Source organism: Oncorhynchus gorbuscha, linkage group LG10 (genome assembly GCF_021184085.1).
Source record: "Oncorhynchus gorbuscha isolate QuinsamMale2020 ecotype Even-year linkage group LG10, OgorEven_v1.0, whole genome shotgun sequence".
Lineage (NCBI taxonomy): Eukaryota > Metazoa > Chordata > Actinopteri > Salmoniformes > Salmonidae > Oncorhynchus > Oncorhynchus gorbuscha.
In genome coordinates this window covers 32,132,957-32,156,160 of record NC_060182.1, presented here as the reverse complement: position 1 = coordinate 32,156,160, position 23,204 = coordinate 32,132,957, and the positions used below count along the sequence as shown (strand labels likewise).

The window sequence follows — 23,204 nt, the reverse complement described above, 5'->3', positions numbered from 1 at the left end:
AGAGGGCTGGATTATGAGAGATATCTGTAATGTATGGCACATTGGTAGTGAGAACTCAGATGATTTATTATTTAACCATCTATAGTTTATTAAGCAAGTGATCAAACCACAGCTGTGTGTACAAGTAGAATGTCAGTATTTCGCTCTCGTATAACATTTACATACATGGTAAAGTTATTTCAACATAAAATACTGTCTTTAAATATACGTACAGTTCATTAGACTGATAGCTGTATTGGTCTTTAAGGAAAGGCACATAAAGAAGGCCCTTGTATGTTGTTCCCTGTGCATTACAAATCATGTACATGTTTCACTTGAAATAAAAAGAGGCTGTCCATCTTCCAATATAAGTTACTATGTGGGCTCCAACGGTATGGTTTAATAGGACACATTAATACTATATCGGTACAAATATAGTTGAGTATAGGTTCAAAGATTCTAAACCAAAAAATGCATAAATAAATTATTAAAATATCTATCAAATGTGACATCTCAGAGACTATAGTAGACCACACTGATGAGCAGCTCAGAGAAAAGGGTCTGTGACGGAAATTGAACTATAAACCATAAAGATTGATCATAAACAAGTCACAACATCTCACATCAGAAGCATTCATGGCAATGTGTAATGTTATCACTGCAATGAAAGATTATTTAAAGTAATTCCTATGAGTGCTTTTTCAGTAGTTTGAGAAAAATAAAGTTGTTTTTGCAGTGCACAATTAAGCACAAAATGAATACAGTATGTTTGTGATGTACAGGTAAAATATGTGGATGTGATATTGTTTAGATTGCTGGTCTGGAGCTTCGCAGTTTACTGTACCCCAGACCAACACTCTCTTTGTGCAGACGCTGTGTGCTCTTCACACCTTTGACCTACTGGTATGAAGTGGGCCTAAGAGCATAGAGATCAAGGGTCGAGGCAGGGGTCATCCGGATTTGGAAGGTTCCTCACCATGCCTCTGAGAACAGCTGGCAGGTAGGTGTCACTAAGCACCATGGTTCAGTGTCAGGGTGGAAGGGTACCGAATGCTAATGATAGTGACACGTTGCAAGCATCAGGGACGTGTCTGACTTTTTACAGGGGGCACCACCCTTTTACTTGGACAACTTGCTGATGACACGAATCAGAGCCCCGTTCTCGTCCTTCAGTCTTTGGTTGTCTGATTTGAGCTCTGTCAAGACCTACAGGAACAGAGAGAGCAGCATTAGATTGTCATGGTAGCTTGTTCTCTGTAGGGAACAGTGGTGACGCATACTGTAGACAGAAATATGTGGAAGGGACACTGCCTTGTCTATGTTCCTTCTGCTGAGGGACATTGACAGACATGATATAAACATTGTTTATCATTTTTAGGCGAATTAGGAATGATATTCAATATTTAAATCACCAAGAACTCATTGCTAAATGATTGAACTCTACAGTCACGACATGCAAAAGGTGGACAAAAGACTAGCTTTCAGCAATGAGAGCATGCTGATACAGTATGATAAGGACATTATTTGGGCGTATGGTTCTATTTGCAAACTGCGAACCGAAAGGGAGAGAGATGCAAGGCGATCAACTTCCTCAATCTAGGTCATCTCCCACAGCATGAGTAATGATTAAAAATAGCCACAATCTTTGTCAAAATCTCCCCCATCCCCCACAGACAGTGCAGTGAACAATAACATTTTGTGCTTGCATGAAAAAGCCAACACAGACGATGATGCACTCATCTCTTCACCCCTGTCTAGTCCAGTTACCACAATCAAATAGCAACATATTGTTATGTATTATATTTGATGATGCATACTGCCAATGCCCCTGGAGAACAAGGACTGTTTGTCCTGTTCTGTCTCCGTCAAAGCTGTATGTAGTACACCCACACACTAATGTGCACATGTTTTTGGGGCCAGTGGAAAAGGGTTTAGTGAGTTAATGGATGCCAATGAGATTACACATTCCATTGCCACATGATTGAGACAAAATGTACTAGTTCAAAATGTCAAATTCCCTGTCAGCCACTACATTGGACACTGTAGCAAGAGGCAAACAATGAAATGTTAATCCCTACACAAGGTCCCATTGGTGACTTCGGCACTCGGCCATGCAGCAGTCTCTCAAGCACCGTCCAGACTGTTTCTGGGTTCGTTCAAGCTGTTGATTAAGTGACTCACTTGACTATACTGTAATAATAACCACTGGAGAAACGTCAGGCTGCAACTACTACTGTCCTGGTCTCTACACAGCCTAGTAATTCGCCTATGCAGCTATGTAGCTCAAAATAGATTTAAAGGCAGCGGTCACAAGATTATTTAGGGAGTGGGGTTTTAGAGTCAGCAAGAGGTATGCCACATGAGTGAGAGAGGCCAAAGGTGGAGTGAGAGGTGGGCGGAACCTGCCTGAGAAGAGTACAGCAGCACAGCAGCAGAGAGGGGAGGAGGTGCAGCAGGAGGAGAACCAGGAGGAGGAAGGCAGAGGAGGATGTGTGGCTGAGGAATAGGGGGGTAGAGAGGTGGAGGCTTGGGGGACAGGGGGGTTAGAGGTCCTCTGTATCAGGCAGGGAGGCCATCTGGGAAAGGTGGGCGAGGACACGCAGCATGGCCCTGTTCTCAGCCAAGAGACGCTCATTGCCGCTCCGCAGTGCCAGAACAGGGAGGGCCTATACACACAGGAAGATGGAGAGACAGAAAGACAGCGCAGGGGGGTGGGCCAGTGCATGGGAGGAGACCGAGATATAAACACACACAATCACGCACAGAGGCAGACGTACACACTGAGGAGCTCCTCAACAACATTCACACAAATAGATACTGTAAAAGGAAACAAGAAAAATCTATGCAAAAGAAAAGCTAAGCACAGCAAGGAGCTATCCTTAGTTCTGCTCTCCACAAACCTGGGCAGTTTTAAAAAGGCAGTGGCTGGGGAGATGCTGTATGGATTACATAGGTTGTCAGTCATGCTGGGGTGAGAAGTGGGCAGGGGACTTTCAATATAACATTACATTTCAGCATAAGTAAGAGAGCCCAATAAGTTATAGGAAAATGGATATTATTAATTTCCCTGGGTTCCCTGTCAAGACTGAGGTAAACATCAGGTCTGGGGATTGACGCCGTTCCTAAGGGAAACCACAGGCACGCAAGGAGGCAGCACACACACAGAGACAGAGGAAAGTCGAGCCCCATGTGGCTCAGAGAGTGGCCTCAGAGGCTTCCCCTCAGCAACCCAGAGAGGAGAAGAAAGTCAGGTAGAACAGGAAGAAGTTAAGATTAGCCTGAAGGGAAGGGAAAAGCTGGGGGAAAAGGAAGAGAGATGCCCAGTGAGGAGAAGAAGGCTAGAGAGAAAGAGAGAAGACTAGGGAGAAAGAGATGGAGGAGATCCAGCTGCTAACACCCCAGGGCACTTAGGAGGAAACCATTTCAAGTCTGCCTTTACTCGGACTGAAAAATTCATGGATATGTAAGACTGTTCCTCTGTGCTGTCTCGGTAAGCCTTTCACAACACACTGTTCTGAAGGACCACCATTGAAAAGTTTATCTTGGAGTGGAGAGAGAGAGTAGAGAGGAGAGAGCCAGAGGGGTGAGATTGACAGAGAATGCATAGTTATCCATCATGGTGTTTTAACGCTCTTGATCTCTTTGATATCTACCAGAGCTGACTTCACTAAGCCCTGTAGATAAATTCCCAAATGTTGCCAGAGCTGAAGTTTCAGAGGCTGACAGGAATAATCCTAGCCCTTTATTCAAAAGAAGAAAACCAAAGATCAGTGAGCCATAGGGAGTAACCAGAATTTCCACACATTGGACAGACACTGTGGCACAGAGAAAAGTATAGAAACACACCAGAATATGTGAATAGGGGAAAAGCATGTCAGTATAATGTTGCATGTGCATATCTCTATCCCATTGAGCAAAACTGGTTGCAATGACATACAAGCAACCTGGTTTCTTGTTGTAATGACATTACAGCCAGCCTGCTGGGATATGACTTTACATACGTATCTGGTGTATGTACTGTAACGTGTGCAATGTGTATGTTTGTGTGCACAGACATGTGTTCATGCCTAGGTCTCTAAAGAGGTGAGGTGACAGGCAGGTGTCAATCACTTCTCGGTGGCGACCAGACCACTCACCGTCCCGTCCCCCCTCCCTGGCCCTGAGCCAGCCTGCCTCATGCTTGGGGCTCAGGGCTGGTACCCACAGCGGAAATTTCTCACTGGGGCAGCTTCCTGCTGAGGCAACATGGGGTCACAACATGGGGTCAAACATTCTGTTCCCGTCTTCCGTCTCACATCTCTGTGTCACATGCTGAGTAGTCATCATAACCTTTGGATATTGCTAGAAGTGGTTCCAACTTACATTAGGTTCACGTCTACTCAGTCCTGAATGATATCCTGCTGCTGTTTTGCTCTCCCCCTTGCTCTTTGAAATGCTAAATATGTGTAGCCTATGACAGACAGCAGGCTGTGCTGCTGGGTGTGTGACAGTAGCAGCGTGGAGTTTTTCACTCCCTTTCCTGAGCCCTGACCTTGGCAGGGGATACTCAGAATGATGCTGGATAATGACCCTGAAATTTGGCCTACTCCCTCAACCTCACCTGTTTTCCTATAATTACCAAGCAGAGCCTTGTACTGACCTCCGCCCTTCCTGTTACAGTGAAGGCCTTACCTTGAGCTCCTCCTCCATGTCTGTTACCCTCTTCTCCAGAGCCTGTTTTTCCTGAGAAGGGTAAATGTTAGAACAGGTCGTTCGGGTCAGAATCAAAATGGATGTTAAGATTTCTACTTTTAAGTTAATGATAATGAGCCCATAGTGGAATGAACATACAGAAACCAACACACAGTAATATGACATGGAAGAGATCAGAAGAAAAGAGATTATAAGGGCACAAGGTGAGACCCAAATGCAGACACAGGAGGCAGATGGTGGAGCTCCGATATTTATTACACCAAAAGAGGTAGGCAAAAGACAGGTCGGGGACAGGCGACAGTTCATAAACCAGGTCTGAGTCCAAACAGTACCAGGGGATAGGCAGGCTCGAGGTCAGGACAGGCAGGGGTTCAGTGAACAGGTTCGAGTCCAAACAGTACCAGGGGACAGGCAGGCTCGAGGTCAGGACAGGCAGGGGTTCAGTGAACAGGTTCGAGTCCAAACAGTACCAGGGGACAGGCAGGCTCGAGGTCAGGACAGGCAGGGGTTCAGTGAACAGGTTCGAGTCCAAACAGTACCAGGGGACAGGCAGGCTCGAGGTTAGAACAGGCAGATTCGGCGCCAGGACAGGCAAGGGTCAAAACCAGGGGGGCTAGGAAAGAACAGAGACTGGGAAAAATAGGAGCTAGGAGAAACGCTTGTTGACTTGGCAAAACAAGACGACCTGGCACAGAGAGACAGGAAACGCAGGGATAAATACACCAGGGACTAATGGGGAAAACAGGAGACACCTGGAGGTGGGTGGAGACAATCACCAAGACAGGTGAAACAGATCAGGGCATGACAGTACCCCCACCCCCTCTAGGGACGCCACCTGGTGTCCTACCTGGGCGCATACCTGGCTGACCGGGATTTCGGCGGTGAAAGTCGGCAATGAGGGCCGGGTCCAGGATGACTCTAGCGGGAACCCAGCACCTCTCCTCTGGGCCATAACCCTCCCAGTCAACCAGGTACTGTAAACCCCTGCCCCATTGTCGAACACCAAGGAGACGTTTAACCGTGTATGCTGGATGGCCATCGATGACACGGTGGGAGGGATGGGCCTGGAGACAGAAGATAAAGGGCTGTGAGGCACGTGCTTAATCCTAAACACATGGAAAGTTGGGTGAATACGGAGGGTACGCGGTAAAACAAGATGGACAGCAGGGGAACTAAGGACCCTAGAGATGGGAAAAGGACCCCATGAAATGGGGCAGGTCCCGAGTGGAAAGACATACCCTCTGCGATAGTGGGGAGCTGGAGGCTGGTGGTGGTCCGCTTATCGACGATACCTGGAGTGGGTCTTGAGAAGTGCCGCCCGAGCTCTTCTCCATGTACATCGACAGCAGTGGACAAACATCTGGTCTGAGGGTACGTTAACCTCCTGCTCTTGTTCTGGTAAGATTGAAGGTTGATAGCACTCAAAAGGGGAGAGTCCCGTGGCTGAATAGGGAAGGGTGTTCTGGGCATACTCCACCCAGACCAGTTGTTGGCTTCAGGTAGTGGGGTTGGTTGAGACCAGGCATCTTAGGGTGGTTTCTAGGTCCTGGTTAGCTCGCTCCGACTGGCCATTGGATTGGGGATGGAATCTGGAGGACAGGCTGGCCGAGGACCCAATAAGGGTGCAGAACGCCTTCCAGAACTGAGACAAGAACTAAGGACCCCGGTTGGAGACCATGTCCAGCGGAAGTCCATGGATCCAGAAAACGTGCTGCACCATAAGCTGTGCCGTCTCCTTGGCAGAGGATAGTTTGGGGAGAGGGATGGAATGGGCAGCCTTGGAGAACCGGTCCAATAACGTCAGAATGACAGTGTTACCATCAGATGGAGGGAGCCCAGTGACAAAGTCCAGAGAGATATAGGACCAGGGACAATGAGGGACAGGTAGTGGCTGAAGGAGGCCAGAAGGAGCTTGCCGTGGAGTCTTGTTCTGAGCACGTGGCGACGAAGGCAGAGATGTCAGGAACCATTGTGGGCCACCAGAAACATTGTCGAACAAACGCTAGGGTACAACGGGAACCTGGATGACAGGTCAGCCTGGAGGAATGAGCCCATTCCAGGACCATATTGAGTTAGGGACAAACAACCGGTTAGCCGGGCCCCATTTAGGTCCAGGCTGGAAGGTTTCAATACCCCAATCCACTGAAGCCGCAAGGCATGAGGTAGGGAGAATGGTTTCGGAGACCGGGGGTGTGGCAGAGGAACTGTATAGGCGGGAGAGGGTGTAAGGGTTCACATTTTTGGAACCTGGGCGATAGGAAATGGTGAAGTTGAATCTGGTGCACAATAAAGCCCACCAGGCCTGCCTGGAGTTAAGGCGCTTGGCTGTACGGAGATATTCCACATTTTTATGGTCGGTCCAAACCAAGAATGGCTGTTCTGCTCCTTCCAGCAAGTGTCTCCACTCTTCCAGCGCTATCTTGACAACTAGGTCGTAGTTCCTCTCTGCAGAATTGAGACGATGGGACAGGAAGGCATAGGGATGGAGCTTCTGGTCCTGGGCAGATTTCTGGTGCAGGATAGCCCCCCCACTTCAATATCAGAAGCATCAACCTCTACCACAAATTGACGGGATAGATCCGGATGGACGAGGATGGGTGCTGTGGTGAACCGATGCCTCAGGTCCACAAGGTCTCTGTCAACCGCTGGAGACCATGTGAACGGCCCCGGGACCACCCATACGTAGAATGTATGCACACATGACTGTAAGTCGCTTTGGATAAAAGCGTCTGCTAAATGGCATATATTATTATTATTATTATTATTATTACTTTGGGAGAGGTGAGTGCAGAGAGGGGTGCTGCCAGGGTGCTGTAGCCCCGAATTAAATGGCTGTAGTGAACCTCAGGAAACATAACTGCACCCTGGATGTAGGTTGAGGCCACTCTACCACTGCTTCACTTTTTCAGGATCCATTTGGACATTTCCATCAGTGATGGCATATCCCAGAAAGGAGATTGTAGAGCGGTGGAACTCACACTTCTCGGCTTTTACCAACAATTGGTTCTCCAGGAGGCGCTGAAGGACTTGTCTGACATGAAGAACGTGTTCTTGGGCAGACCGGGAAAAAACAGGATGTCGTCAAGGTAGATGAACACGAAACGGTTTAGCATGTCCCGGACCACATCGTTTACCAGAGCTTGGAAGACAGCGGGGACATTGATCAGTCCAAACGACATGACCTGGTAATAATGTCCACTGGCTGTGTTAAATGCTGTCTTCCACTCATCTCCTGGAGAGGTTCAAAGGCCGAGGAGAGGAGTGGTAGGGGAGTAACAATTCTTGATCGTTATATAATTCAGACCCCAGTAGTTAATGAATGGACGCAGGTTCTTGTCCTTCTTCACAAAGACAAACCCCGCGCCGGCAGGAGATGCAGACAGACGGATGCCTCCAGTACCTAGAGAATCCTTAATGTACTCTTCCATGGGCTTGGTCTCCGGGCCAGATAGGGAATATAGACGACCACGAGGTGGTGTGGTGCCTGGGAGGAGATCAATGGCACAATCATAGGATGGTACGGGGGAAGAGAAGTAGCCCGTGCCAAACTGCCAGTTTGTACTATAAGGGCACAAAGTGAGACCCAAATGCAGACACAGGAGGCAGATGGTGGAGCTCCTATATTTATTACACCAAAAGGGGTAGAAAAAGACAGGTCGGGGACAGGAGAGAGTTCCTCTACCAGAGTCCAAACAGAGTCCAAACAGTACCAGGGGATAGGCAGGCTTGAGGTCAGGACAGGCAGAGTGGTCAGGCAGGCGGATTCAGACTCAGGACAGGCAAGGGTCAAAACCAGGAGGGCTAGGAAAAAACAGACTGGGGAAAAATAGGAGCTAGGAGAAACGTTGGTTGACTTGGCAAAACAAGACGAACACAGGGATAAATACACCGGGGACTAATGGGGGAAACAGGGGACACCTGGAGGTGGGTGGAGACAATCACTAAGACAGGTGAAACAGATCAGGGCGTGACAGAGAAGAAAAAAAGAGGAGAGTGAAAGAAAATGTTGACGTCAAGCTGTCAGGATTGAAGGAGAATTGGAGTGGTGAAATCAAGTAGATGAGGCAGATGGCTTCGTGAAAAAAATGAAAAAGATGCCCTCAAGATTTTAGAATAAGTGATAAATACCCTTTTTTCTGATTCAAGTACAGTGGATCTTTCAGATATTCTGTCCTGTTTCTGTAAGACAGAGTGGCACTGTTATCACAAAGTGAAAAAATAATGCAGTGGGTTGATTTAAAATGGGATAAAACTGAATTTTATATACAGTATGTTTGACAACTTTGTGGGGGGTACACTGGTTCATTCTCTAATCATCTTGCGGTTGCTTTGAACAATGTATTGCTAAAATGCAATATGCATGTTGTTGAGACGTGTGAACTAGACTGAGCTTAATTAAGACATGGCTATACAGGACAGTGTCAGTGTTGTGTGCAGTATTACTGTACCTGGTTGACTTTGTCCAGCTGGGAGCGGATCTTGGTCAGCTCATGTTTGCTGTCATCCAGCCGGGACTTGAGCTTGTCATTCTCTGCCAAGGCGTCTTCATACATCTGAAAGAGGACAAACCAAAGGGTTAATGCTTATGCCACTTGGAGATACCTTATCATATGTAAACATTTGTCCTATGATAGTCCAGCTCTGCACCAGGTGAATCAAAACTGTCATCAAGGCAAAAGGTGGATATCTTGAAGAATCTCAAATATAAAATATATTTTGATTTGTTTTAAACTTTTTTTTTTTGGTTACTACATGATTCTATATGTGTTAGTTCATAGTTTTGATGTCTACAATGTAGAAAAATAGTAAACAATTTAGAAAAACCCTTGAATGAGTAGGTGTCTCCAAACTTTTCACTGGTACTGAATGTTTAGTTTTTTTTGTTTATCAGTTAGTCTAAGATAAAAAAATGTTTTTTTAAAAACAGCTTCCCTTCTGGGTCCGACAGTACGCCTTACCTTCTTGTAGTCCCTGGGGCTGGTGTCATCCTCCTGCTTGTTCAATGCTGCCAGTCTGGTCTCTCTCCGTGTGTAGGAGCTGGTTCTGCCCAGGGGTTCAGCCTTGCTGTCCCCACCACCAGAGTCCAACCTGGGAGGAAGACGGAAGCACACCTCCTTGAGTGGGTGGTTTACAGCACCAGCAACACAGCTGACATTGCAACAGTGTTGAAACACTGACATACATTGTTGTTGAAACATTGACATAGATATATATATATTTGGAGTGCTGTATGTACAGTACCAGTCAAAAGTCTGGACACAGCTACTCATGGAATCATGTAGTAACCAAAAAAGTGTTAAATAAATCAAAAATATATTTGAGATTTGAGATTCTTCAAAGTAACCAACCTTTGCCTTGATGACAGCTTTGCACACTATTGGCATTCTCTCAACCAGCTTCATGAGGTAGTCACATGGAATGTATTTAAATTAACAGGTGTGCCTTGTTAAAATATAATTTGTGTATTTTTTTTCTTAATGCATTTGAGCCAATCAGTTGTGTTGTGACAAGGTAGGGTTGGTATACAGAAGACAGCACTCTTTGGTAAAAGACCAAGTCTATATTATGGCAAGAACAACACAAATAAGCAAAGAGAAACAACAGTCCATCACTACTTTAAGATATGAAGGTCAGTCAATACAGAACATTTCAAGAACTTTAAAATATTTCTTAAAGTGCAGTAAAAAAAAAAAAACAAGAGCTATGATGAAACTGGCTCTCATGAGGACCGCCACAGGAAATAAAGACCCAGAGTTACCTCTGCTGTAGAGGATAAGTACATTAGAGTTACCAGTCTCAAAAATTGCAGCCCAAATAAATGCTTCAGAGTTCAAGTAACAGACACATCTCAACATCAACAGTTCAGAGGAGACTGCATGAATCGGGCCTTCATTGTCGAATTGCTGCAAAGAAACCACTACTAAAGGACACCAATAATACGAAGAGACTTGCTTGGGTCAAGAAACAGGAGTAATGTACATTAGACCTTTGCAGATCTGTCCTTCGGTCTGATGAGTCCAAATTTGAGATTTTTGGTTCAAAACCCTGTGTCTTTGTGAGATGCAGAGAAGGTGAATGGATGATCTCTGCATGTGTGGTTCCCACCGTGAAGCATGGAGGAGGTGGTGTGATGATGCTTTGCTGGTGACATTGTTGCTGATTTATTTAGAATTCAAGGCATACTTAACCAGCATGGCTAACACAGCATTCTGCAGCAATACGCCATCCCATCTGATTTACGCCTAGTAGGACTATCATTTGTTTTTGAACAGGGCAATGACCCAACACACCTCCAGGCTGTGTAAGGGCTATTTGACCAAGAAGGAGAATGATGGAGTGCTGCATCAGATGACCTGGCCTCCACAATCACTCAACCCAATTGAGATGGTTTGGGATGAGTTGGACCACATAGTGAAGGTTAAGCAGCCAACAAGTGCTCAGCATATGTGGGAACTCCTGAAAAGCATTCCAGGTGAAGCTGGTTTAGAGGATGCCAAGAGTGTGCAAAGCTGTCATCAAGGCAAAGGGTGGCTACTTTGAAGAATCTAAAATCTAAAATATATTTTGATTTGATTAACACTTTTTTGGTTACTAGATGATTCCATATGTGTTATTTCATAGTTTTGATGTATTCACTATTATTCAACAATGTAAAAAATAGTAAAAATAAGGAAAAACCCTTGAAGGAGTAGATATGTTCAAACTTTTGACTGGTTCTGTATATCTCATGAGCTAAAAAACAAAAATAGCTCTCAAATTTAGAACGCAAGAGAAGGAATATCTAAATCTGTACTTACCTTGATGCCCTGTCATGCTGAAAATGAACAGAGAAAAGTGAAGTCAGAAACTTAATCACAAACAGCTTTTACTGTATGAAATCAATCTGAGACATTTCCATTGTATGAAGTATCAACCAGAGACTAAAATATTTTCCATTAGGACACCATGCAAAGAAAAAGAGAACCTTTGTAACATCCAAGCCACATTGTGTTCAGATGCCTTGTGTCCCAAAGGACAGGGATTGCATAGGCCTACACAAGTGATCTGCTTGTGATATATCATTCACGGGACCCGGCATGCTCTTCTCTCCTTCTCTGGCACATCCTTCTCTAGTAAGCCCTGTTAATCTTTAAGTGAGTGTTTGCCATCATGTCTCTAAAGGTCCCAGTTTACTGGGTGACAGACTCCAGCTGATGACCTCAGGGTATCCGCCATATCATAATGGTTGTGTCTCAAATAGCACCCCATTCCTTATTTAGTGCACTGCTTTTAACCAGAGCCCTATGGGGATGTAGGGAATAGGATACCATTTGGGACATATTCTGGCTTGGCGTGATCTGGTCCTGACTATATGACTGCAAGGCTGCCCAGGCCTGACCGGAGGTGTTTACTGCCTTTCAGTTGGGTAAATTGTGTACGGATATTAGCCATTTACTTGAATAAAGTGTAAAGTCTAGAATATGTCCGGTCCAACATGTTTCTCTTCAGTTTCCATCTGTGCTCTCTGTTCTTAGTGAGGAAGGCATCAAATATGGTTGTCTGCACTCAGTGATGACTAGGCCTATCAACACTATGTTCAAATTAAATCAAATCACGTACACAGTTAGTAGGTGTTATTGCAGATGCAGTGAAATGCTTATGTTCCGAGTTCAAATGTCAAACAAGCACCTAATACATTTTTTAATTTTTTATATACAGTTGAAGTCGGAAGTTTACATACAATTATGTTGGAATCATTAAAATGCATTTCTCAACCCCACCACAAATGTATTGTTAACCAACTATAGTTTTGGCAAGTCGGTTAGGACATCTACTTTGTGCATGACACAAGTCATTTTCCCAACAATTGCTTACAGACAGATTATTTCACTTATAATTCACTGTATCACAATTCCAGTGGGTCAGAGGTTTACATACACTAAGTTGACTGTGCCTTTAAACAGCTAGTAAAATTCCAGAAAATTATATCATGGCTTAGGAAGCTTCTGATAGGCTAATTGACATCATTTGAGTCAATTGGAGGTGTACCTGTGGATGTATTTCAACGCCTACCTTCAAACTCAGTGCCTCTTTGCTTGACATCATGGGAAAATAAAAAGAAATCAGCGAATACCTCAGAAGAAAATTGTAGACCTCCACTAGTCTGGATCATCCTTGGGAGCAATTTCCGAATGCCTGAAGGTACCACGTTCATCTGTACAAACAATAGTATGCAAGTATAAACACCATGGGACCATGCAGCCGTCAAACCGCTCAGGAAGGAGACGCGTTCTGTCTCCGAGAGATGAACATACTTTGGTGTTAAAAGTGCAAATCAATCGCAGAACAACAGCAAAGGACCTTGTGAAGATGCTGGAGGAAACAGGTACAAGATAATCTATATTCACAGTAAAATGAGTCCTATATCAACATAACCTGAATGTCTGCCCACCAAGGAAGAAGTCACTGCTCCAAAACCGCCATAAAAAAAGCCAGACTACGGTTTGCAACTGCACATGGGGACAAAGATCGTACTTTTTGGAGATATGTCCTCTGGTCTGATGAAACAAAAATAGAACTGTTTGGCCATAATGACCATCGTTATGTTTGGAGGAAAAAGAGGAAGGCTTGCAAGCCGAAGAATACCATCCCACCCGTAAAGCACGGGGGTGGCAGCATCATGTTGTGGGGGTGCTTTGCTGCAGGAGGGACTGGTGCACTTCACAAAATAGATGGCATCATGGGGAGGGAAAATGATTTGGATATATTGAAGCTACATCTCAAGACATCGGTCAGGAAGTAAAAGCTTGGTCGTAAATGGGTCTTCCAAATGGACAATGACCGCAAGCATACTTCCAAAGTTGTGACAAAATGGCTTATCGACAACAAAGTCAAGGTATTGGAGTGGCCATCACAAAGCCCTGACCTCAATCCTATAGAAAATGTGTGAGCATAACTGAAAAAGCGTGTGCGAGCAAGGAGGCCTACAAACCTGACTCAGTTACACCAGCTCTGTCAGGAGGAATGCGCCAAAATTCACCCAACTTATTGTGGGAAGCTTGTGGAAGGCTATCCGAAACATTTGACTCAAGTTAAAAAATGTAAAGGCAATGCTACCAAATACTAATTGAGTCTATGTAAACATCTGACCCACTGGGAATGTGATGATAGAAATCTGAAATAAATCATTCTCTCTACTATAATCCTGACATTTCACGTTCTTAAAATAAAGTGCTGATCCTAACTGACCTAAGACAGGGAACTTTTACTAGGATTAAATGTCAGGAATTGTGAAAAACTGAATTTAAATGTATTTGGCTAAGGTGTATGTAAACTTCCGACTTCAACTGTATATAAATAGTATGTCAAAATGTTTAAAGTGACCAGTGTTCATGACTATGTACATAGGGCAGCAGTCCTTAAGGTGCAGGGTAGAGTACCTAATTTTAGCTGGCTAGTGACAGTGACTAAGGGGCAGGAGTAGGGTAGGGTGCTGGACTGAGAGTCAGTAGACATGACCCATGGTTGCTGATCCTTGATAAGTGCACATTATGACATCACACTACAGAGAACATTTTGAAATTGTGAAAAAGAGAGAGCGATAAAAAGAGAGAGGGATTAAAAGAGGGAGAAACAGGACAGAGTGTGATATCCTTGTGATGTCTGGACAGATCTCATGTTCTCTTGCATTCTTTGAGATTTTTGAGCTGTTCTCCTGCCTGGGAAAGAGAGCCCTTTAAACACTTACAAAGAGATCAGCTTATTACCTGGATCTATACTTTGTGGAACCACTCTGGATGACACTCTGGTCTGTCAGTGTTGGGGAAGCTACTCTGAAAATATAGTTTACCAAGCTACCAATTACTTCACACTGGAAGAAGTTGAGCTATAAAGCTACAGAGAAATATAGTTTAGAAAGCTAAAGCTACATTGGAAAAGTAGTTGATTACATCAAAACTAACTGGTGAAAATGTATCATATCTAAATCTGAAACCTTGTTTTATAATTGCATTGCAGTTCACCATTCAAATACTGCAGATTCCTTTTGTATGGATAGCTGCATGTGATAATGCACTGTTGTTTAGTTTATCAGGATCCCCATTAGCTATTGCACATGCACCAGATACTCTTCCTGGGGTCCACAGAAAAACAAAATACATTGCAGAGTACAGAACAGTTATAGACAAGAACAAAATAAGACATTACATACTAAATTAAATAAGACTTATATATTGTCGAGACAACAAAAATACTATTAACACAATATTCATTTATACATATCAATATAATTTTACACAGTACAGTTAATGAGAGCTCTCTTATTGTAATACGTTTGTTTTTTAAAGCTACAGTTTGCTGTGAGTCTATGCAGGACAAACCCAAGAGCAGAAGCAGACCTAAGTGCCTGGTCTTTATTTGGAGGCTCATACACTGTAACATCCACATGGAGGGGAGGTCAATTCAAGGCGCATCATGCGAGAGAGAGTCCTCTCCTCTGTGAATGTTTATACAACACTGCCAAAGCTGCCTGGCCTTATGTGGTCATGTCTTCGACTCCATCCAGCCTCATCTCCATCCAGGGACAGAGGGATCCCAGTGACATCTGATGAAGAAGGGCCAAGGATGAGAGGGCCAGGATGACTGCTCTGATGAACTGTACAGAATAAAACACTAACACTGGGTGATCTCATGTCTTTGACAATCTATCTACAGTTTCACAGACAGGCAGCTCACTTGAGTCTCACTTGAGGCGACAATTAGTATCCAAACAGACATACATTCTCACATTTGATGTACTTAAGAGTGCTAATTTGTACTGAACTAATAGTAAAGAAATGTGGGCTTTGAGCAACAAGTCTCCATAAATATTCTTACACTGTGAATAATGGCACTAGTCATTTCCAGGTACCTCCTGGAGCTGGTTTGAAGATAGCAGGGGTACCTAAACCAGTACCACAGTTTGGGAACCACTAATCTAGGTCATGCAGAAACATCCATTGTGAAATTTCTAAATCTCCTTCTATTTTAGCTCCAATAGCCTTAGAGTGAGCGGGCCAGAGGCTCGGGGATCAGACATGTGGGAACTATTTCACAGATTAATGAATTACAGAGATGAATTTCCCCAATGTTTTTTTCCCAGAGCTAATCAAAAAAATCTTGCCAAGTTAATTTATTTCTAATTCTTTTACAATGTGTATGCATCCTGAAACATTGTAAATGAACATAGTCAAACAGTGATGTGGGCTTTGATCTCACCTAAAAACATCTGGGTTCCTCAGCATTGGGCCAAAACGCTGCAAAACTTTGTAGTGGGGCCGAGCGGCTATGGAGATGGGCAGTAGGAGTGCCTCAGGATGCAGTTTAGGGATGCAACCTACACTGTGTTCCGAGTTATCTAGTAGGACCTTATAGAATAACAAAGAGATATATGATGGGACCCTGATGGCACTGCGCCTGGTCATGGCACTGCGCACAGTCCTCGCTCTCTATTTATAGAAAAAGCATCAGAATCGGCATGGGACTGGGACTGGATAAGCCATATAAGGCCTAACAGATGCCTGGGGAGTTAACAGGTTAGAAATAACAACACAACCTTAGATTGATGAACTGCACTGTGCGTTCAAACACACAGCCAATGGGTTTACAACTCGTCACGACCAACCAGCACACATTGGGTCTGCTGCTGTACAGTACACATGCTGGGGGTTGACTGGGCTGCTGTGGAGGATCTCTCCTTTAGTACACTCCCTACAGTCCCTTCAGAACGTATTCACATGCCTGGACTTTTTCCACATTTTATATTGTTACAAAGTGGGATTTAATAAACACTGATATATATATATATATTTTTTTTTACAATACTAAACTTACACATACAAATGACAGCATACAAACACACACAAACATCAATGACGTCACTCTACCCAGACCCACCTACTCACACCCCCATCTCCAGCGCCCGCATCACTCTCTGCCACATGGCCTCAAACTGCACCATTTTGTTTCTCTCACTGCACCCTCATATGCCATGTCTTTTAATATGCAGACTGATTCAAAGTAAATGTACGTTGTAATTCTTCTCACAGACAACTTTCTAACTCTGCCCATAGCTTTTGGACTTTAAAGCATTCCCCGAAGGCATAGATTATTGAGTCATTGTTAGTTTTACACTTAAGACATGACTGTGCTGTACAATTTGTGAATGTTGTCCCTTGTATAATACATTCTAGATTAGTTTATACTGGAATAATCATACATTTTAGTAAACTGTAATTTCATTAGTTAAGTTCCTAATTCCAATATCATTTCATTTAAAATCTTGGTTCCAATAGTTCATATTTTTCCCTTAGAGATGGTCTGTTGGATAGGCTCTCTTGCAAGGTTTTGTATATCTTACCTATCATATGAACATCCTTTTCTGACTCAAATAGGATTCCCTCAAGATTGCTCAGATGTCCAAAAGATTTCAAAATGTTGTGATATGAAACTTTGAAGTTGCATGTATTTAAAAAATATCTACATTGGACAGTCCAAAATGGCTTTTTAATTCTGTAATGGAAATAATTGTATGTCCTATTACCCTCATAATATATGGTTTCTATGCCTTTAGTTTTCCATGCATGCTTAACATTTACTTGATTGTAATTTTTTCTCAACTATCTAAACAAAATACTAATGTCAAAGTGGATGAACATTTTAAGATTTTATTTTTAATTAATGGAAAATAAAACACTAATAACACTAAACACTAAAACACAGATTATATAAGTATTCAATACATGTTAGAATCGCTTTTGACAGCGATTGCGGCTCTGAGTCTTTCTGGTTAAAGGCTCTAAGAGCCTTGGACACCTGGATTGTACAATATTTGCCCATTATTCTTAAAAAATGTCTTCAAGCTCTGTCAAATCTGATGAAAGGCACAAAACACGACAGGACAGGGTGATACACAATCCCAGGACAGGACAGGGCGAAACTCACAGCATGGTGAATACAATACAAGGAACCCTGAACAGGAACGGATCACAAAGGAATAAATAGGGACTCTAATCAGGGGATGGATCGGGAACAGGTGTGTGGAAGACTAAATGATGATTAGGGGAATAGGAACAGCTGGGAGCAGAGAGGAAATCATGGTTGTTAGACAGACATTTTCAAGTCTTGCCATATATTTTCAAGATGATTTAAGTGAAAGCTGTAACAATGCCACTCAAGAACATTCAATGTTGTCTTGGTAAGCAACTCCAGCGTATATTTGACCTTGTGTTTTAGGTAATTGTCCGGCTGAAAGGTGAATTTGTCTTCCAGTGTCTGTTGGAAAGCAGAGTGAACCAAGTTTTCCTCTAGGATTTTGCCTGTGCTTAGCTCTACTGTAGTCCTTGCCGATGTTCAAGCATACCCATAACATGATGCAGCTACCACCATGCTTGAAAATATGAGGAGTTGTACTCAGTGATGTGTTGTGTTTGCCCCAAACATAAGGCTTTGTACTTCTACCATGCGTCTACATCTGCATTGCTTGCTGTTTGGGGTTTTAGGCTGGGTTTTTGAATAGCATTTTGTGACATCAGCTGATGTTAAAGGGGCTTTATATATACATTTGATTGATTGAAATGTGATTGTATTCAGGACATAAAGTGTATTTCATTGCCACATTGTTTGCAGTACTTTAGAGCCTTATTGCAAAAAGGATGCATGTTTTGAATATTTAATTTTTTATTTTTCTCTGTCATTTATGTTAGTATTGTGAGGTAATTACAATGTTGTTGATCATCCTCAGTTATCTCCTATCACTGCCATTAAACTTCATAACTGTTTTAAAGTCACCATTGGCCTCATGGTGAAATCCCTGAGCGGTTTCCTTCCTCTCCGGCAACTGAGTTAGGAAGGGTGTCTGTATATTTGTAGTGACTGGGTTTTTGATAGACCATTCAAAGTGTAATTAATAACTGCACCATGTTCAAATGGATATTCAATGTCTGCTTTAAAAAAAAATCCATCTACCAATAGGTGAAATTCACCACTTGACTGAGGTACCTTACAGATAATTGTATGTGTGGGGTACAAAGAAGGGGTAGTCATTTAAAAACCATGTTAAAAACTATTAGTGCACAAAGAGTCCATGCATCTTATTATGTTACTTGTTAAGGACATTTTTACTCCTGAACTTATTCAAGCTTGCCATAACAAAATGGTTGAATTCATATTGACCCAAGACATTTCGTTTTTTCATTTTTTACATTTTTGTAAACATTTCTTAAAACATAATTCGACTTGGACAATATCCGGACATTGTGTGGAGATCAGTGACACAAAATCTAAATGTAATCCATTTCAAATTCAGGCTGTAACACAACAAAATGTGGAACAGTCAAGGTGCGTGAATACTTTCTGAAGGCACTGTATATAAACACTCCACAGTTACCATCACTCCCCCCCTACACACTATCTATGCTTTATAATCAGCTCCCGCCCTGTCCCAGCCCTGATGCAAAGCCTATCAGAGCGAGGCTGTGCTTAATATTATTGCTCTGCAAAGTGTTTCATTTCTTGAAAGACTGTTTTAATGGTCAGCCCCCTCCTCTCTCTTCTTCTCACCTCTTATCCCCGAGGCTGGCTGCCTGGACTCTTGCCCGTTCACCCGCCTGGAAAATATGAGTGAGTTCCACCCTACCGGAATGACCATAGGCTACTGTACTATACACATAACCATAAAAGCCTATGCTGCTTTTCCAGCTATTCACTGCAGATCTCGCATGTTTCTGGCCATAATTTAGGAAATTACTGATAAGAGTAAACAACTAAAGTACCTCCCCATTTTGGCTTATTATTCTCACTTTTCCTCGTCTAAGTACTGAGAGGCGTCAGGACTTCTGGCCAAATTTACGCTCTTGTCCAAAGTTTAACATTAAGCATTTCCTCCGAGGAGGCAGACGTGTTTGCTTGTTTACAATCAAGGCCCGTAGCTTAATGTCTGCTGCTTTGCTGCACACAACAAAACATCTCCCTTGGCAGAGAGAAATGCGCCATGTTTTCATCATAAACAATGAGGAGAGTTCTAAACATATCACACCATGCCATTTCCAGTCACTTTTTTACGTGCACTTTTTTCTCCCAGGAAAATATTGCAAATATGTCTTCATTCTGTGCTGACATCATGGAAACTTCATGCCTGAGCTCCAGAGCTTTGGAATTCTCCTGACAGTATTGGGAGACCGTGACACTGTCAGTACTGAGGTAGTGGAGGGCCATGGTACTCTACTGTCAGTAATGTAGTAGTGGAAGGCCATGATACTCTACTGTCAGTACTGTGGTAGTGAAGGATAATGATACTCTACTGGCAGTACTGTGGTAGTGGAGGGCCATGATACTCTACTGTCAGTACGGTGGTAGTGGAGGGCCATGATACTATACTGTCAGTACCGTGGTAGTGGGGGCCATGATACTATACTGTCAGTACCGTGGTAGTGGAGGGCCATGATACTATACTGTCAGTACCGTGGTAGTGGGGGCCATGATACTATACTGTCAGTACCGTGGTAGTGGAGGGCCATGATACTATACTGTCAGTACCGTGGTAGTGGGGGCCATGATACTATACTGTCAGTACCGTGGTAGTGGAGGGCCATGATACTATACTGTCAGTACCGTGGTAGTGGGGGCCATGATACTATACTGTCAGTACTGTGGTAGTGGAGGGCCATGATACTATACTGTCAGTACCGTGGTAGTGGGGGCCATGATACTATACTGTCAGTACTGTGGTAGTGGAGGGCCATGATACTATACTGTCAGTACTGTGGTAGTGGAGGGCCATGATACTATACTGTCAGTACTGTGGTAGTGGAGGGCCATGATACTATACTGTCAGTACCGTGGTAGTGGGGGCCATGATACTATACTGTCAGTACTGTGGTAGTGGAGGGCCATGATACTATACTGTCAGTACTGTGGTAGTGGAGGGCCATGATAGTTAAACCCCTGTCTCCATTACTTCCATCTGAAAACCAACTTTTATTGATCTTTTCTTCTTGTGCTTTTTAATGATTTAAATGAGCATATTCCGCTGTGGCTCTGTGCTACCAAGGCAGAGGCAAATACCAAGAGATAATCAGGTAATAAATAACACATCAATAAACGTCAACCATATCAGTTAATAAGACACTGTGAAAAACAACAGGAAATCACAAATGGAATGTTTCAATACCTAAATATTTTCCAGACTATACTGCCAGGTACCCCGTGCTTCTGAAGCAGATTCTCCCCAGTCCCACCTCTCTCTTTCAAGGGTTGTGCAACAGTCAGGTGGTTGGCACAGTGACATGTCTGGTCATGTGTCCAGAGCACAGAACTAAATACATCTAATCTACAGAGAAGCATTTTCTCTCTCTATGAGCAGCAGATCAAATGAGTCTGGATGATATATCAGATACTAACACCCACGTAATGTCAGGTGTTTTTTTTTAGGCTTAACGTAGAGTGATATTGGATCAGCACACTAGAGGTGACAATTACAGTAAGAGCTGGGAGTAAACCGGCCACAACATAATCATAATTTAAGAGCCTTTGATAGCCAAGGCGCCTGCCCGCCCGCACGCACGCACACACACACACGATTAGGGACTATCAGTGATATTTAAATAGAATTCGTAGGAATTCAAACTAGTAGAGAACACTCGTTTCTACAGTTCAAATAAGATTCAAGCGGAAACAGTGGCTACAGAAACTACTCTGAGGATCCGACAACAGAGAGGTAACAGTTGGTGTCTTACTCTGAAGTTCTTGGCCGTGGGAGAGGGTGAGGAGGGTGGTGAGTCTGACAGAGACTTCCTAGTCCTGGACAGCTCCTTGGTGCGTGGGTACATAGATGACATCTCCACACTCTACCCAGAACACAGACGCAGGTCCGGTCAAGCCTCGACAGTACCGTCCACAGACAGAGGCTTCCAATCCAGAACAGAGGAACAGATCCACAGACTGTGGCTGCTGCTGCACTTAGCCTCACCGGGATCCTGAGCAACAGGTGTATGCGTGTATGAGGAGTCCCGATCCACAGTCCAGACGGCTGGAGAGAGAGAGCGCTGCTAACTCTGGAATTATTTCTGCTGATATGAACTCGCCCTCTCTTCCTCCCCAAAGTGTAGACAGCAAAACAATCATTAGACAAGAATGAAAACAACCAAAATAAAGTTATCCTCTTAACTCGTACAACTCCTACAAACACACGCACCCCTGTTTTACTCAAGAGGTAGACTAATCAACTTAGTTGAGGATTGTTAGACCACAGCGTCAGCACTCAGAGACCCTGTTGTACATCAAAGTCCTCGCACCCAAAGACAAACCCAAGCACAGTGAACAGTTTGTTCCAGATGATCTCGCTTCCCATGTTTCTCTAAATATTCACTCTCTCCATCTCCCTCCCTCTCCCTCTCCCATCTCCCCAGTCCCAACTGACTCCCTCACCCTTCACTCACTCCCCTCTCTCCCTGCTCACTCCAGCTCTGGCAGTACTCTCTGGCAGGCTGCCAGAGGCTCTGTTGTGTACAGGCTCTGGGCTAAAACTGTCCATTGATGTGGATGAGGATAAGGAAAGGGGGGAGTAGACAGACAGAAGTAGGGGGGAGTCGAGATCAACAGTGACCGGTCAAGTAACCCTGTCCTCCCATGACGCTTCAGGGAGAAGTGATGTTAGTACGAGTGTTGACATTTGGATGTACGGCCACTGCGTCCGAGCCCTCTCTGTTTTTCAAAATCTGTTTCATGGTACTTGCCATGCTGCTGTAACAACCATGACAGTGAGCTGAGCTCATGGGCTAATTTTACACTTGATTTCTTCCTGTGTCGTCGGTTAGCACACACAGAGGCAACAATGACTCAATCTGTGGCAACTGCGTGGGGTTCTAGAAGACAGAAATATTAATAAGTCGCTGCAGGATTTCTCTATCTTACACAACCACCCAAACCCCTGTTCCCCCATCCCCCAATCCTTCCTCTCAGTCTGCACACACAGGCCATAGTCTCACTGTTACTTTCCTTTTATAGAGTTTTGCAGCGATGTGGCTGTTCCTGAACTCTTTTATCTTCCTCATTCATCTACTGAAAAAGACAGACAGACAAAGCCAGAGAGAGAGAGAGAGGGAATGAGAGAGAATGAATTCTGGCCTAGTGGTCTAGTTCTGAGCCCTGGCCTGGTGTCCCCTTCCGAACATCTGAGTTATACTGAGGACTGAGGTCCGTCTCTTTGCACAGGGAAAATACAGCCATTCAACTGTAGCAAGGCAATGAGACAAAATCAGAGAAAGTAAATCTGCTAACTGAGATCTGAGTACATTTTCACAGTTTGATCTTTTTCTTTTTAAATGCACATTGGTTTTGCACATTAGACCTGTGTGATTTAAAACCTTAGTGTGATTTAAAACCTGGAGTTTTTGACTTGTGCCATGTCATCTCAATGATACACTATCTGTGCTTTATGGTCCATAGATAAGAACCATAGAAATTTCACATTTATCAAATATGAGAATCCAATCTGTCCGTATGAATTGTTCCAGTTC

At 43.7% G+C, this 23,204-nt stretch overlaps 1 protein-coding gene across 6 annotated transcripts; it reads right to left on the bottom strand.

Moving 5' to 3' along the window:
- Nucleotides 1-53: 53 nt before the first annotated feature.
- On the bottom strand, nucleotides 54-22,092 carry LOC124045882 (protein phosphatase 1 regulatory subunit 12B-like). 6 transcript variants are annotated; one of them, XR_006840916.1, is made up of 8 exons: nucleotides 21,423-22,090; nucleotides 11,469-11,485; nucleotides 9,630-9,759; nucleotides 9,120-9,224; nucleotides 8,800-8,850; nucleotides 4,651-4,701; nucleotides 4,116-4,214; nucleotides 54-1,185 (listed from the first exon to the last, which is right to left on the bottom strand). XR_006840916.1 is itself a non-coding variant. In XM_046365646.1 (7 exons), the coding sequence occupies exons 1-7, from the start codon at nucleotides 21,522-21,524 to the stop codon at nucleotides 1,099-1,101; spliced, it is 543 nt and encodes a 180-aa protein (XP_046221602.1). In that variant the 5' UTR covers nucleotides 21,525-22,088; the 3' UTR covers nucleotides 54-1,098. The 6 variants fall into 6 exon arrangements, 2 of the variants coding, with proteins under 2 accessions (XP_046221602.1, XP_046221603.1); XR_006840917.1 differs by having other exon boundaries at nucleotides 4,116-4,211; nucleotides 21,423-22,088; XR_006840918.1 differs by lacking the exon at nucleotides 8,800-8,850 and having other exon boundaries at nucleotides 21,423-22,092.
- Between the last annotated feature and the right edge of the window lie 1,112 nt (nucleotides 22,093-23,204).

Excerpts from the sequence above, each read along its gene's own strand:
- LOC124045882 (XM_046365646.1), bottom strand. The coding sequence starts at position 21,524 with ATGTCATCTATGTACCCACGCACCAAGGAGCTGTCCAGGACTAGGAAG. Across the intron at positions 9,225-9,629 it reads GCCCCAGGGACTACAAGAAG|ATGTATGAAGACGCCTTGGC; the intron begins GTAAGGCGTACT and ends GTCCTCTTTCAG. Across the intron at positions 8,851-9,119 it reads AGCTGGACAAAGTCAACCAG|AAACAGGACAGAATATCTGA; the intron begins GTACAGTAATAC and ends TCTGTCTTACAG.